At 35.7% G+C, this 16,287-nt stretch overlaps 2 protein-coding genes across 3 annotated transcripts; one reads left to right on the top strand and one right to left on the bottom strand.

Annotated features, from left to right (window-relative positions):
* Nucleotides 1-443: 443 nt before the first annotated feature.
* Nucleotides 444-3,396, bottom strand: LOC142220901 (uncharacterized). The gene is made up of 3 exons (XM_075290309.1): nt 2,041-3,396; nt 1,086-1,252; nt 444-1,019 (listed from the first exon to the last, which is right to left on the bottom strand). The coding sequence occupies exons 1-3, from the start codon at nt 3,260-3,262 to the stop codon at nt 894-896; spliced, it is 1,515 nt and encodes a 504-aa protein (XP_075146424.1). The 5' UTR covers nt 3,263-3,396; the 3' UTR covers nt 444-893.
* A 2,034-nt stretch (nt 3,397-5,430) lies between these two features.
* Pbp95 (proximal sequence element A Pbp95) lies at nt 5,431-15,770 on the top strand. Of its 2 annotated transcripts, none has more exons than XM_075290308.1 (4): nt 5,431-5,913; nt 5,985-6,308; nt 14,215-14,428; nt 14,494-15,770. In XM_075290308.1, the coding sequence occupies exons 1-4, from the start codon at nt 5,503-5,505 to the stop codon at nt 15,717-15,719; spliced, it is 2,175 nt and encodes a 724-aa protein (XP_075146423.1). In that variant the 5' UTR covers nt 5,431-5,502; the 3' UTR covers nt 15,720-15,770. The 2 variants fall into 2 exon arrangements, with proteins under 2 accessions (XP_075146423.1, XP_075146422.1); XM_075290307.1 differs by lacking the exons at nt 14,215-14,428; nt 14,494-15,770 and adding exons at nt 8,017-8,230; nt 8,284-9,906.
* The last annotated feature ends 517 nt before the right edge of the window (nt 15,771-16,287 follow it).

Here is a 16,287-nt window from a genome sequence, read left to right as displayed (position 1 = left end):
ATATGTTGAGTTACAAGTAGCAAGTTGCATGCTGCAGCGTCTATCAGCCAGTTTGTTTATTCTCGATGGATGCAGCGTGTCTAAAAAAATATCAGAAAAACTATAATTTTACTATATTTGGAAATTCGGAAATTGTTAACCATATACCTTTCACAATTTTAAGCGAAATAACTATGTTTTCAGCACTTTATTTTCGTTTTTATTTAAATAAATTATAATTAGCTAGTTGCGCTTGGTGTTTCACAAAATATAAAATGGCTCTTGTAACAATAGTGATGGCAAAATACTTTCGTGTACATTTCGTACTTTTTGATACGCTTCCCCCATCACAGTTGACGATTGTTGTAGTGTCACTTACGAGTCTGTGGTAGCGATGAGGATGAAATTGGACCCACAATTTAGAGTTCTATTTATCTGCACCTCGCAAAATAAAATTCAAAATATCAGTTTTTCATGCCATTATTTATTACGTGAAAAGTTATAGCTCGGTCAATAGTACACTAACAAAAGACAGGAATTTGGGAAACAAACTATTAAACCATATGCCATCATTCCTGTTATGACGTTTGGAAACACTTTGCATAGTTTTCTACCATCAATTGATCATTTTTGAATTATTTTCTATATCCTACAAAGATTTATGATAAAATACCTAGAAGTAGTTTCGATGAAAATTGTCGCCAGCCGCCATAAACGTTGTCTGTCGAAGACAACCACAATGAAAGCGATTCGTTGAAATAATTTGTTTCCCATAAACTTATTATGTCTTTCTGTAGTGGACATTGTGTAAAAAGCAAACTTAATATCTAATATATAAATAGTAAATTTTACAGATTCCATTAGGGTAAAGTATTATCTCAAGAGTATGATCACAAATATGTATGTACGATGAACTATGAAATTAAATCGTCTAGAGCTTTATTTTTATTATTTTCGTGACGCAGCAATGCTTCAGATATTTTATTTTCATCAAATCCCAAATCGGCAAGTTCACTTAATGGTATTAAATGTTCAATTATCTATAAAACAAAAAGAAGAATTAGCTATGAATATTGACAAGGATTCTACGAATTCAAGTGTATTACCTTTTTATCATCAGGCCCAACAAGCTGGACAATTCTAGCTACACGCGTTTTGGGGAAACCCATACTGCTAATTTGTTCTGCTAACTGCTTTGCCTCGGAATCTAACTCGAAAAATGCATCCTTTTCTGGTATGCCATTATTGCTAAAAACGTTCACTGGGGATACATCTGAAATTATAAGTGGATAAAAAAGATTTATATTGTAATTGATTTAATTTGGAAATTGATATTTGTATGAACGTCATGTTAAATTATAATTATATTAAAAATAAATAATAAAAGAGAGTACACACAGCGTGGAAATTTGTATACAGAGTACTATCTGTTCAATCACTGCTTGTATTCTATTCATGATGGTACTACATTTTTCGTAAAATATAGAAACTAATTATGGTGTGTATTCGTTTGTAGAATTTAATAAATTTTCTGATGCTTACAACGTTCGTACTGAAACATTCGAAATCGCAAACCGCATTTTTCCTCACGTAGTTTTTATTCCTAATCCGACACAATAATAAAATCCACACTAAATATTTTCGGCATGAATTTCCTGTTCCTAACTTCATTTTCGAGAATTTGGGAGCTTTTTCAATAGTTTTTTTTTTGTGAATCAAAGAAATTAAATATAAAAATTTTTTGAATGAAAACGTGGAATATTTTACGACTTTTGGCAATAAAAAATTTTGGTAATTAACCTTCTTGTTACAGTGGAGAGACTATTTGGAAAAACTTTAAAAAGTGTCAGTTACGTTCTCAGAGGAAATAAATTACAGCTCAAAATCTTTTCTACCGAACTGATTAACCTTTATATCCAAGTTTGGCATTCTAACGGTTGCACCACTGTAGTTCTCAAAAAATTTGTATTTACCAAATTGAGACCTTAGCGAAATAACTATGTTTATATACCTTAGAGCAAATACCTAATAAGAAAAAGTGCACAACATATTAAAACTTACCATTGCTACCTGAAGTATTTCCTAAATTGTGGCTACAGTTTCTAGTTCGCCTTAATTCAGAGTTTCTTATTTCGTCCCTCAACTCTTTTAGAATATCTGGAACACTCTTCCACCGCGTAGCGTCGAGAGTACCGTCAGTACTATTTGGAACTATGCTTTGCATTGCGTATACATTCGACTGTATGGGATTCATATTATTGTAGTAATTTATATTACCAAATCCATGATAGTGCTGTTGTTGTTGCTGCTGTTGATCTACACCAATGTATGTTTCTATAGGGTTCGAGGGTGATTGGTTGTTCGCAGTATTGTTATACCTCTCCAATACTGCACTGTAATCATTAAGTTTACTTCGAGCTTCCTGAGCAGAGTTTAAATTACCAAGGTCATAACTGAACTTTGGTAGATTTGTATGTTTCGGAATGTTTTCGTTCAATACCAGTTTCTCGTGCCCCTCTGTATCGGATGCCCTCGAGCTTTCATCTAGCAAAACATCCTCATTGGGATATAAGGGCCCATTGTTGTCTGGAATAGTTTTAATTTGTGTATTGTGCAATACTTGCGCCAAGACATCCAAATCATTAATAGTTTTAAGTTCAATATTATCAAATGGTGAGGAAGTGTCATCTTCAAAATCTTTATAATTGAAAGCCATCGACTGAGTTGTAGACTTCACCATGGGAAATATACTATGACCGATACTATTATTTGTTGTTGACGTTGGAGTTCCGCTATTAGACAATACTGTGGGTTGTAATATGTTATGGAAGCTGTTTGCAGAGCTTGTTACACAAATTTCCGGATATTGTTCACCTTTGGATACTGTGTCTTTGGAATCTCCACCCACTGCCTGTGCAGTATCATTCGTTTCGCCACCATCGCTGCTGGATGATGATAAATCATCGGCACTTGGGTAAGATACACACATTAATAGATTCCTCTGACGTTTTTCATCTTCCTGCCTTTGCAAATCCCGTTTAGCTTTGCGTTCCCTTCTTGCATCCTTGTTACGCTGCCTTATTCGCTTCCATTCGCCTATCTTCGTTAGAGCCTTACGCTCCAATTGCATATCATATTTATATTGTGTAGAATTCTCGTAAAAGTTATCTTCTAAATTTAATTTGTTTACTAAATATTGGGGCAATTTGTAAATTTCGGGAGGTGGCTTGTATTTTTCTGCTATCTTGACAGGAACACCTTCCATGTAATTGGCATTGTACATAATTTCGAGCAGTAACAAGAGTACAAAGAATTTTTTAGGACCAGCGAAATTAAATTTAATTTGCAAAGCTAGCTTTTTTATTTCTACTTGACAGAAACACCTTCCGAAGAACAAAAAGATGACAGATAAATTTGCTAACAGTGTTACCAAACTAATTTTTTTGGGATGGTGATTCACAAATAAGTGAATTCCTTTATAACATATACATTCGTTTTAATACGATAATTATTTAAAATGTTCAAATTTCTTTTGTGCCAATATTTTAAAATTTGATCAAAAAGTTAATTTATTTCGATCATTTTACATAAAGTAAAATGAAATACGGTAGCTCTATGACAATTGAATTTATCTATATTTGTAGCAGCTGATGTTTAATACCAACTATTATTCGATATGGCAACATGAAGAACAAAAACAATTGTATTGATAACTTTTATTAATTCGACAAGAAAGAAAATAACAGGGCGCCACAGAGATACAAACATGAAACATGGGCTGGAATAATAGGTTTGTTGTTTAGTACTGGGTATCAAACAAGTGACTAAAAGAAATTAAAAATGAAAAACTGTATGCCAGCGTTTATATTTCTATCAAACCTTGCCAAAACTTGGATGGGACATTTTTAAAGCATTGGATGTATACAGTTCATCTTTTAAAATTTATTCATTAAAAAAATCAAATTCTCGCATAGGTGTTCCACATAAACAAACTCAGAAATGAAAGTGATGTAAAGGGTGATTCTTTTGAGGTTAGGATTTTCATGCATTAGTATTTGACAGATCACGTGGGATTTCAGACATGGTGTCAAAGAGAAAGATGCTCAGTATGCTTTGACATTTCATCATGAATAAGCTTACGATCTGCCACAACGTCGAATTTTCAGTGAATGGGCCCTAGAAAAGTTGGCAGAAAATCCGCTTTTTTATCGACAAATTTTGTTCAGCGATGAGGCTCATTTCTGGTTGAATGGCTACGTAAATAAGCAAAATTGCCGCATTTGGAGTGAAGAGCAACCAGAAGCCGTTCAAGAACTGCCCATGCATCCCGAAAAATGCACTGTTTGGTGTGGTTTGTACGCTGGTGGAATCATTGGACCGTATTTTTTCAAAGATGCTGTTGGACGCAACGTTACGGTGAATGGCGATCGCTATCGTTCGATGCTAACAAACTTTTTGTTGCCAAAAATGGAAGAACTGAACTTGGTTGACATGTGGTTTCAACAAGATGGCGCTACATGCCACACAGCTCGCGATTCTATGGCCATTTTGAGGGAAAACTTCGGAGAACAATTCATCTCAAGAAATGGACCGGTAAGTTGGCCACCAAGATCATGCGATTTGACGCCTTTAGACTATTTTTTGTGGGGCTACGTCAAGTCTAAAGTCTACAGAAATAAGCCAGCAACTATTCCAGCTTTGGAAGACAACATTTCCGAAGAAATTCGGGCTATTCCGGCCGAAATGCTCGAAAAAGTTGCCCAAAATTGGACTTTCCGAATGGACCACCTAAGACGCAGCCGCGGTCAACATTTAAATGAAATTATCTTCAAAAAGTAAATGTCATGGACCAATCTAACGTTTCAAATAAAGAACCGATGAGATTTTGCAAATTTTATGCGTTTTTTTTAAAAAAAAGTTATCAAGTTATCTTAACAAATCACCCTTTATATAACTTTTATTGCATAAATAGAAATTGTACAAGCACTTTTTTGTTTTTTTATTTATTGGACAAATTAATCACAATAAAGAAATAATTTAAATCGATTATACCGATACTGGCGAGATTTGCACTGGCGAGATGAGGTGCTTCTATTGGGAATTGTTTGTTGTGCATGAGAAAATTTACAAAAACTGCTCAGTATAATAAATCAGGTTTAAAATAATGGTTTGCATGAAATACTTTTATTGAAAAACAGTGAATTCTCAAAATATGTATAAAAAAACTTTGGCAGTTGAGAAGTTACGAAATGTTACTAAATTAAAGGGTGTCCGTTTTTTGTATCCTTAGTCGAGGCAATATGTTTGGAAAAATATTACTTTATTCCATTTTGAATTACAAAAATTTTTTAACAAAAAAAATCTTGAGTATTGGGAAGTAAATTTTGATTCGCCCATTAATGCCAAGAAATATCTTATAATATAGTTTTCCGGTGTCACCCTGTTGTTCTATTGACAAATTAGATAGCGTTGCTTTCTTCATCCACGAATAGTCTGCAAATTAAGCATTGAAGACAAGGTAAAATGGCAAATACCGGTAGTGAAGACGCGGAACAAACGAAAAATGATCTGGAAAATGCGTTAAGTGTTAATCGGCAAATGCAGATTCAATTGATTACCTTGCGTGAAAAAATCGAAAAGCTCTTGAAGAATGTCAAAGACGTATACGATGTAAATGAAGAAACAATGCGAGGCTTATTAAAAATGCGAAGAAGAGGCGTCGGTATGAGAGGAGCCTATATGAAAGGAGGTACATTCTTTTTGAAGGGAAACATGTTTTTCAAAGATTTCGATTGTCGCAATTGTCCCGACAATCCAGACTATGAAACTCGTAAAGCTCGAGGCGAAATTTTCCCCATGGATTTGGATCTTAAGGCTCGACACGTTTGGTCAGTGAATGACAAGAAAGGAGTCGTGGAGGGCATCAAAGAACAAGTGAGTATAAACGAACGCGTCAATATTTTGGGAGTCACAATACATTGTATTTTTATTTTCTTACCATTCAGATAATACAACATTTGAGGACATTTGGAAATGCATCAGACAGGAAGGCAGCTAAAGAAATGAATAGCGAAAAATTGGTAAAATTACTACAAATGGTTAATGATGATTTTCAAATCGATTGGGATGTGATTTCAAAGCATAATGTATTATATCGTCACAGTCCTACAAGCTGTGAAGCCATGTGGAACATTTATCTTCATCCCTCTTTGAAGAGAACCAATTGGACTAAAGAAGAGAATAAAAAACTTAAAGAAGTAGTGGAAGAACATGATCGTCAAAATTGGGCAGCTATTGCAAAAGAAATTGAAGGAAGGTCGGATTTTCAGGTATGTGAATGGCAGATGCAGCGCTGCTGCATTTGCTATACATATAGCATATAATTGTGTAACAATAGACAAACACGCACTTTATAAATATCGAAAAAGAGCGATCCCATTTTGGTCTATATATGTAGGTCCATAATTATATAGATAACAGGTTGGCTGATACGTCCCCGGTCTGACACATAGATGGCGTCGCTAGTATTAAATGCATATAATTTTTATATAGTACCAACCTTCAAATGATTCGTGTCAAAATTTGACGTCTGTAAGCCAATTAGTTTGTGAGATAGAGTGTCTTTTGTGAAGCAACTTTTGTTATTGTGAAAAAAGTGGAAAAAAGCAATTTCGTGTTTTGATAAAATACGGTTTTCTGAAGGGAAAAAATACGGTGGAAGCAAAAACTTGGCTTGGTAATGAGTTTCCGGACTCTGCCCCAGGGAAATCAACAATAATTGATTGGTATGCAAAATTCAAGCGTTGTGAAATGAGCACGGAGGAAATGAGCACCCGAAAGAGGTGGTTACCGACGAATACATCAAAAAAATCCACAAAATGATTTTGAATGACCGTAAAATGAAGTTGATCGAGATAGCAGAGGCCTTAAAGATGCCAAAGGAACGTGCTGGTCATATCATTCATCAATATTTGGATATGCGGAAGCCCTGTGCAAAATGGGTGCCGCGCGATCTCAAATTTGACCAAAAACAACAACGTGGTGATGATTCTGAGCGATGTTTGCAGCTGTTAACTCGTAATACACCCGAGTTTTTCCGTCGATATGTGACAATGGATGAAACATGACAGTCGGCTGAGTGGACAGCGACCGGTGAACCGTCTCCGAAGCGTGGAAAGACTCAAAAGTCCTCTGGCAAAGTAATGGCCTCTGTCTTTTGGGATGCGCATGGAATAATTTGTATCGATTATCTTGAGAGGGGAAAACCATCAACAGTGACTATTATATGGCGTTATTGGAGCGTTTGAAGGTCGAAATCGCGGCAAAACGGCCCCATATGAAGAAGAAACAAGTGTTGTTCCACCAAGACAACGCACCGTGCCACAAGTCATTGAGAACGATGGCAACAATTCATGAATTGGGCTTCGAATTGCTTCCCCACCCACCGTATTCTCCAGATCTGGCCCCCAGCGACTTTTTCTTGTTATCAGACCTCAAAAGGATGCTCGCAGGGGAAAAAAAATTGGCTGCAATGAGGTGATCGCCGAAACTGAGGCCTATTTTGAGGCAACAAAAAATTGGAAGGTCGTTATAATCGTTGTATCGCTCTTAAAGGGAACTATGTTGAATAATAAAAACGAATTTTGACAAAAAAAAAATGTGTTTTTCTTTGTTAGACCGGGGACATATCAGCCAACCTGTTAATTATATAGATTTGATTTTATGCACTTCTTGTCAGTATCTGCTTTCTAATTATTGTAAACAAATTTGTCCATATCGGTTCATAATTATATATAGCCCCCATATAAACCGGCCCCCAAATATGACTTTGGTAGGTATTTAATCTGCTAACGTATGGGCTAAGACAATGTTGGGAAGATTTATGATACTTTGCCACCGGCAAGTGTTACCGCAACCAAAGTAATTCGATTGTAGATGAAAGTCTTCCATGGTAGAGAACTTACGGCCGTATATGTTTGTTTATATTTAATATATTTAACCTTTAACCTACTAAATTTCTATTATATTTTATTTTAGTGCTTTGTGCAATATATGAATTATGTATTCGGCACAAGTGACAAACTAAAAAAGTTTACAAAAGCAGAGGATAAACTCCTTTTGGAATTAGTTGAGAAAAACACACTAAATGGTCGAACTAATTGGAATAATATAACAATGCATTTTCCAAAAAGATCTAGAACAACCTTAATGTGTCGTTACACCATGTCATTAAACACTTCTCTTAACAGAGGTATGAGATCAAACTATTAAATTCAATATTCAATGCAATACAGTTTTTTTTAGAGCCATTTACACCAGAAGAAGATCTTCTACTTTTGGCTGCTGTCAAGGAATATGGACCGAAGTTTGCAAGTTTTCCCCAATCTCTATTTCCGAATCGGACACGACCCCAACTACGATTACGATACCAAAATACTTTGCTTCACCGACACAAACACAAACCCTGGAATCTGGAGGATGATACCAAACTAATGGAGTTTGTCGCTGAACATGGAGAAAAGTCTTGGAAGAAATGTTCAGACTTGTTGGGCACGCATTCTCGTGTAAGTTGTCGTACGCGTTACACAGTGATAAAAAAATTTTTGGCGAGAAATCCAACAGCCACTATTGCTAATGTTCCAAGAATGAGGGGAACACGCTGGAGTTTCGTTGATGCGGAAAACTGGACTAAAAAATTGGAGGAATTGCGTGAAAATCCAAATGCAAGTTTAGTTACAAAGAAAAAATATAGATATAATCCAAATAGTAAGAGAAAATCCCGAAAGAAATTGGAAGAAGGACCGAAAATAGCTAAAAAACGTGGCAGAAAGAAACTATCACCGGAAGAGAAGTTACGTAGGCAAAATCTAAGAGCAAATGTACATTACCATAAAAAAGGTAAATATGAAAGGAAGAAGAAACCCTATGTCGCACGACTGCGAAGTAATGCATTGGCTTTATATAGCAACCTCAAATATGGATATGATTATAAGTTTGGTGTAGATCCCATTACCGAGAACTGTGTTAAGCCTAAGAACTTACGATTTACTGCAGCTGCCCTGTATATGAGCGCACGTGAAGGTTATACAAATTTTCGATTCGATGAACGTGTGCCACCATCAATACGAAACAAAATATCTAGAGCTTTAAAACGACGAAAAGATAGCAACTACAATATACCAAATGGGTTTTCATTGCCTACAACTTGGAGTACAGCAATGGCATTTCGCACTTTATGTATTCATACTGCATGTACCGATTTGGAGGGGTATAATCCTCCCAATTTTGATGAAAACAATATGAATATCCAAGTTTTTCGTGAACGTTTGCGAATTCTTTTTTATACTACAGCGTTGCTAAGCCGTTTGCATCCAGATAAGCTGGTTGATCAACAAAATATAAAAACTGAGTCCAATGAATGTGAAGAGAATATTAATGAAACAAAAATTGAAATCGATGAAAATGAATCTCAAAATATGAATAAACATAAGGCAGATGAAGAACTCATTAATGAGCCAAAACGACCAAAAGTTGTTAAAAAATCACTTGTTGAAGAAGTGCTACGCATAAATCGGGCCAAACAATCAAACAGTTAGAATAATGTATATATACGTATAAATATTAACAATAAAAAATATGACAAAATTGTTTACGAATAAAATTCCTATGTCATGGGTGTATCTTAGAAAGAAGCAGATATGAAAAGTACAAGTACATTCGCGCTAACAGATTACATAAAATTGCGCTATTATATATCAAAAGGTGATTTTAGCATGCTCCATTCCTACGTTCGTATATATACTACCAAATGATATGTATTTGCGGTTGCAAAAAGTACTCAACGAATGTTTAGAGTTTTTTTTTATTATACATGAGTTTTATAAAAAAGGTATTACATTTAATTAAAGTAAATAAGGAATTAAAAAATGTCTTTGATTCTACTTATTTGGTGATTTATGCATTCCAGCGGATTTCAGAGAAGTTCAAAACAGACCGTGGAAACGGTGTGGTCTTTGCAGGGGGGTTCGGCAACATTGTGCTAACACCAAAAAATGTACCATTTGTGTGCAACAATTTTTTCCCAAACGAAATCACTATAATACTTTTATACTTTATTCTACAATCTTTCTTTTCCTCGCATACCAATTGAATATTTAATAAAAATATACGGTTTTGCTCGGTAAGAATTTTAGGGGAAAAGAAATACTACGTCTTGCCTTTTAGACATATCTGAAGCTGACTTTTCGATTCGATTTATTGAAAAATTTCAAATTCGACTAATCGTCTTTTTTTTAAGGTAAACCTTCGTACTTACAAGGCGTTGCATTTGAAAAATCTGTGTTTATTTGGTATGGACGATAATAAGTCTTTCAAATCTGTTTTCTGGGAAAAAAGATTCAAAAATACTTTTCTAGGAAAAGTCTCACAGATAATTTTTTCTCGAGAAAAAGTCTCACAGATAATTTTTTCTCGAGAAAAAGTATTACAGGTTCTTTTTTCTCGATAAAATGCCTAGAGTCTAACAAATTATTTTTCCTAGGAAAAAAATTTGCACAGACGCTTTCTCGAAGAATATCACACACTTGTCGAAAGAAAGTCTCAGAGACACTTTTCTATGACAAAATTCTGATAGACATTTTTTTGGGAAGGTTAAAGTGGCAGCCCGATTAAGTTTCAGGCTCACTTATGGTGTTTTCTTTTCTTTTATTTTTTATTTATTTATTCAAAAATTCTGTAATACAAAGCCAATAGAGGCCTATAAAAATATATTACATTATAAAAAAATACTGAGCAATCGATATAATGTAAACAAATTAATACCTTAAACTAAGAAGAAACTGATTTAATTGGCTCCCCAGCCACAAGAGTAGTAGTGATTATTTAAATAGCGATGAAATAAGTGGAAATTGGTTCCATATACAATGCAAGCCAACATAAAATCAATAACTTAAAAATACATAGGAGTTTCGTAGAATATACCAAGTGTGTATGCAATAGATGAGATGTAAAAGATGTAAATCGTCAAAAGACCAGTATCAATTATTACACCCAAGCAACGATGCCCATACACAATCTGAATCTCCTCCTGAACCAGGAAAATCCTGGGACATGCAAACGAAACTCTAGACGACCTAAATACCATAGCTCTGATTTTCAACGCGTTCACTGTGATATGGTTAATAGAAGGCCACACCAGAAAGCGATGTAGACAGGAATTGACATCACTTTCAAAAATTTCAGATGAAGAACTAGCGCCATTAAATAGTAAGAAAATGTTATCAGCGAACATGAATGTCTTACAACTCCTGGAATCGGTATATCTATATAGGTCATTCACATATAACATAAAAAGCAATGGACTCAAAACTGAGCCCTGAGGCACACCCGATTAAAGCGGCAGAGTACCAGATTGAGCACCATTGCGAACAACAAATTGGGTCCTATTATATAACAGGACCCAATATATACAAGCCTGCAAACAGAGGGAGAAAAATTGAACTCATCCTTGAGTTTGGCAACCAGTCGCAAATGATTAATAGAGAATGCCTTGGTTAGATCTAGTGAACAAGCGTACTCAATTTCCCATCATTAATATCGGCCCGAATGGAATCAGTCAACGAAAGAAGCAAATGTGACGTATTAAGACCTCGACGAAATGCAAATTGGGTATTGTGTAACAAATTAGATGTCATCTCAAGCAGGTGACCCTTCAAAACGTGCTCAATCACCTTCGATACAGTAGGCAATATCGAGATCGGTCGAAGATCCTCAGGTCCAGAGACTATGCGCGTTTTAGGAATCGGAACTATTCGAGCGCTTTTCCAACCGGATGGGAACACAGATGTAGTCAAAATGGAGTTTACCAGATCCAAGACAATGGTGGAAACATATGGAAAGATTATCCTAAAAAGAGTAATGTTAATTCCGCCAATCCCAACTGACTTGGAGGTAATCCTATCCATGGCCATAACCAACTCAAACTCATCTATACAGTGGAAAAAAAGGATGAATCAGACTGTATCAGGCCATTAAGATCCAAATTCTCAAAATAATTTGGAGAAGAAGATACATATTCCACATGCCAGAAGAGTCCAACCCTTAAAAGAGACCAGACAAATGTTTCCTCCTAGCTTTCCTAATAACCGATTTAGCTTTATTGCGGTACTTACAATAAGTTCTCCTATTGTCCTGAGTCCTATTCGCTTGAAAAGCAGCAAAAGAAAGATCTCTAAGAGATCTTGAGAGCCTAATATCCTCAGCATGCATTCAATTCCTAACCTTACGAACCCTCCTTCTTTCTATGGGCACGAGAGCCACCGTGGTGCAATGGTGAGCATGCCCGCCTTGCATATAAAGGGTGATTTGTTAAGAGCTTGATAACTTTTTTTTTAAAAAAAAAACGCATAAAATTTGCAAAATCTCATCGGTTCTTTATTTGAAACGTTAGATTGGTCCATGACATTTACTTTTTGAAGATAATTTCATTTAAATGTTGACCGCGGCTGCGTCTTAGGTGGTCCATTCGGAAAGTCCAATTTTGGGCAACTTTTTCGAGCATTTCGGCCGGAATAGCCCGAATTTCTTCGGAAATGTTGTCTTCCAAAGCTGGAATAGTTGCTGGCTTATTTCTGTAGACTTTAGACTTGACGTAGCCCCACAAAAAATAGTCTAAAGGCGTCAAATCGCATGATCTTGGTGGCCAACTTACCGGTCCATTTCTTGAGATGAATTGTTCTCCGAAGTTTTCCCTCAAAATGGCCATAGAATCGCGAGCTGTGTGGCATGTAGCGCCATCTTGTTGAAACCACATGTCAACCAAGTTCAGTTCTTCCATTTTTGGCAACAAAAAGTTTGTTAGCATCGAACGATAGCGATCGCCATTCACCGTAACGTTGCGTCCAACAGCATCTTTGAAAAAATACGGTCCAATGATTCCACCAGCGTACAAACCACACCAAACAGTGCATTTTTCGGGATGCATGGGCAGTTCTTGAACGGCTTCTGGTTGCTCTTCACTCCAAATGCGGCAATTTTGCTTATTTACGTAGCCATTCAACCAGAAATGAGCCTCATCGCTGAACAAAATTTGTCGATAAAAAAGCGGATTTTCTGCCAACTTTTCTAGGGCCCATTCACTGAAAATTCGTTAGTAAGTCTATTCATGATGAAATGTCAAAGCATACTGAGCATCTTTCTCTTTGACACCATGTCTGAAATCCCACGTGATCTGTCAAATACTAATGCATGAAAATCCTAACCTCAAAAGAATCACCCTTTACAAGGTCGTGGGTTCGGCCGAACACCAAAAAGGTTTTCAGCGGTGGATTATCCCACCTCAGTAATACTGGTGTCATTTCTGAGGGTTTCAAAGCTTCTCTTAGTGGTTTCACTGCAAAGTGGAACGCCATTCGGACTCGGCTATAAAAAGGAGGTCCCTTGTCATTGAGCTTAACATGGAATCGGGCAGCACTCAGTGATAAGAGAGAAGTTCACCAATGTGGTATTACAATGGACTGAATAGTCTAAGTGAGCCTGATACATCGGGCTGCCACCTAACCTAACCTACTATGGGCACATACGAAAATAGATCAATGAAAAGTGAAGAAATCAACATCCATAGTATTGAAGACAACATATGGATCAAAGTGGCCAACACATCCCATAAAACCGTCCCAATCTATGTTGTTGTAGTCCCTGTGCTCAATATAGTCTGGAGAAGAAGAAATGTTAAGCGCGAGGCTGGAAATAATGAGAGAGTGATCTGAAATAGACGGACTCTGAGCTTGACAAGAGAAAGAACACAAGGAACGATCGCTTACCAACATATAATCAATAAGTGACGTAGTTCGCCTTCCCAAATCAAAATGAGTGGGTAACGAATTATGTATAACAGATAAATCATACCTATCGCAAAAAGATCGAAGTAAAAAAAAGCGCATTTTTTTTTTCATTTTGCCCGCAAAATATACTTTTTAGGTTCTTTTCAATTAATTTTTAAATTGAAATGTCTTCAATCACGAAAATTATAGTGTCAATGATTAAAAATTTAATTGATTTCATTAGCAAATTTGATTCAATTAAAAATTTAATTGATGTTGATTGCAAAACTCAACCAAAGTAATTCGATTGTAGATGAAAGTCTTCCATGGTAGAGAACTTACGGCCTTATATGTTTGTTTATATTTAATACATTTAACCTTTAACCTACTACATTTCTATTATATTTTATTTTAGTGTTTTGTGCAGTATATGAATTATGTATTCGGCACAAGTGACAAACGAAAAAAGTTTACAAAAGCAGAGGATAAACTCCTTTTGGAATTAGTTGAGAAAAACACAATCAATGGTCGAACTAATTGGAATAATATAACAATGCATTTTCCAAAAAGATCTAGAACAACCTTAGTGTCTCGTTATACCTTGTCATTAAACACGTCCCTTAACAGAGGTATGAGATCAAACTATTAAATTCACTATGTACATATAATATTCAATGCAATACACTTTTTTCAGAGCCATTTACTCCAGAAGAAGATCTTCTACTTTTGGCTGCTGTCAAGGAATATGGACCGACGTTTGCAAGTTTTCCCCAATCTCTATTTCCCAATCGGACACGACGTCAACTACGATTACGTTACCAAAATACTTTGCTTCAACGACACAAACACAAACCCTGGAATCTTGAGGATGATACGAAACTAATGGAGTTTGTTGCTGAACATGGAGAAAAGTCCTGGAGGAAATGTTCAGACTTCTTGGGCACGAATTCTCGTGGAAGTTGTCGTACGCGTTACACAGTGATAAAAAGATTTTTGGCAAAAAATCCAACAGCCACTATAGCTGATGTACCAAAAACGAGGGGAACACGATATAGTTTCGTTGATGCGGAAAACTGGACTAAAAAATTGGAGGAATTGCGTGAAAATCCAAATGCAAATTTAGTTACAAAGAAAAAATATAGATATAATCCAAATAGTAAGAGAAAACTCCAAATCAAATTGGAAGAAGGACAGAAAATACGTAAAAAACCTGGCAGAAAGAAACTACCACCGGAAGAGAGGTTACGTAGGCGAAATTTAAGATCATCTAAACATTACCATACAAAAGGAAAATATGAAAGAAAGAATAAGAAACCCTATGTCGAACGACTGCGAAGTAATGCCTTGCTTTTATACAGCAACCTCAAATATGGATATGATTATAACTTGGGTGTAGATCCCATTACCGAGAACTGTTGTAAGCCTAAGAACTTACGATTTACTGCAGCTGTCCTGTGTATGAGCGCACGTGAGGGTTATACAATTTTTCGATTCGATGAACGTGTGCCACCATCAATACGATACAAAATCTCTGGAGCTTTAAAACGAAAACAAGATGTTCACTACAATATACCAAATGGGTTTTCATTGCCTACTACTTGGAGTACAGCAATGGCATTTCGTACTTTATGTATTCATACTGCATGTACCGATTTGGAGGGGTATAATCCACCCAATTTTGATGAAAACAATATGAATATCAAAGTTTTTCGTGAACGTTTTCGAATTCTTTTTTATACCACAGCGTTGCTAAGCCGTTTGCATCCAATAGAATTTGAAGAGGCAAATGAATCTCAAAATATGAATAAACATAAGGCAGGTGAAGAACTCATTAATGCGCCAAAACGACGAAAAGTTGTTAAAAAATCAATTGTTGAAGAAGTGCTACGCATAAAAAGCGCCAAACAATCAAACAGTTAGAATATAAATATTAACAATAAAAAAATATGAAAAAATTGTTTACGAATAAAATTCCTATGTCATGGGTGTATCTTAGACATAAGCAGATATGAAAAGTACAAGACAACTTGGCTACGGCTAGATGGCTCATTCGCGATAACAGGTTACATTACATGCTCCATGCCTACATTCGTATATCTACTACCAGGTGATATGTATTGCGGTTGCAAAAAAGTACTCAAAAAAAAGTATTACATTTAATTATAGTAAATAAGGAATTCTCAAAAAAAAATGTATTTGATTCCACTTATTTGGTGATTTATGCATTTCAGCGGATTTCAGAGAAGTTCAAAACAGACCCTGGAAACGGTGTGGTCTTTGCTAACACCATAAAATGTACCATTTGTGTGCAATAATTTTTTCCCAAACGAAATCACTATAATACTTTTATTTTACAATCTTTCTTTTCCTGGCATACCAATTGAATATTTAACAAAAATATAGGGGTTTGCTCTGTAAGAATTTTAAGGAAAAAAATACTACGTCTTGCCTTCCAGACATATATGAAGTCGACTTTTGGACTCGATTT

This window comes from Haematobia irritans, chromosome 1 (genome assembly GCF_050003625.1).
Source record: "Haematobia irritans isolate KBUSLIRL chromosome 1, ASM5000362v1, whole genome shotgun sequence".
NCBI classification, from domain to species: domain Eukaryota; kingdom Metazoa; phylum Arthropoda; class Insecta; order Diptera; family Muscidae; genus Haematobia; species Haematobia irritans.
Note: the sequence above shows the minus strand (reverse complement) of the source record. Positions and strands in the feature narration are given on the sequence as shown.

Excerpts from the sequence above, each read along its gene's own strand:
- LOC142220901 (XM_075290309.1), bottom strand. The coding sequence starts at position 3,262 with ATGTACAATGCCAATTACATGGAAGGTGTTCCTGTCAAGATAGCAGAA. Across the intron at positions 1,253-2,040 it reads AAATACTTCAGGTAGCAATG|ATGTATCCCCAGTGAACGTT; the intron begins GTAAGTTTTAAT and ends TTATAATTTCAG. Across the intron at positions 1,020-1,085 it reads TTGGGCCTGATGATAAAAAG|ATAATTGAACATTTAATACC; the intron begins GTAATACACTTG and ends TTTGTTTTATAG.
- Pbp95 (XM_075290307.1), top strand. The coding sequence starts at position 5,503 with ATGGCAAATACCGGTAGTGAAGACGCGGAACAAACGAAAAATGATCTG. Across the intron at positions 5,914-5,984 it reads TGGAGGGCATCAAAGAACAA|ATAATACAACATTTGAGGAC; the intron begins GTGAGTATAAAC and ends CTTACCATTCAG. Across the intron at positions 6,309-8,016 it reads AAGGAAGGTCGGATTTTCAG|TGCTTTGTGCAATATATGAA; the intron begins GTATGTGAATGG and ends ATTTTATTTTAG.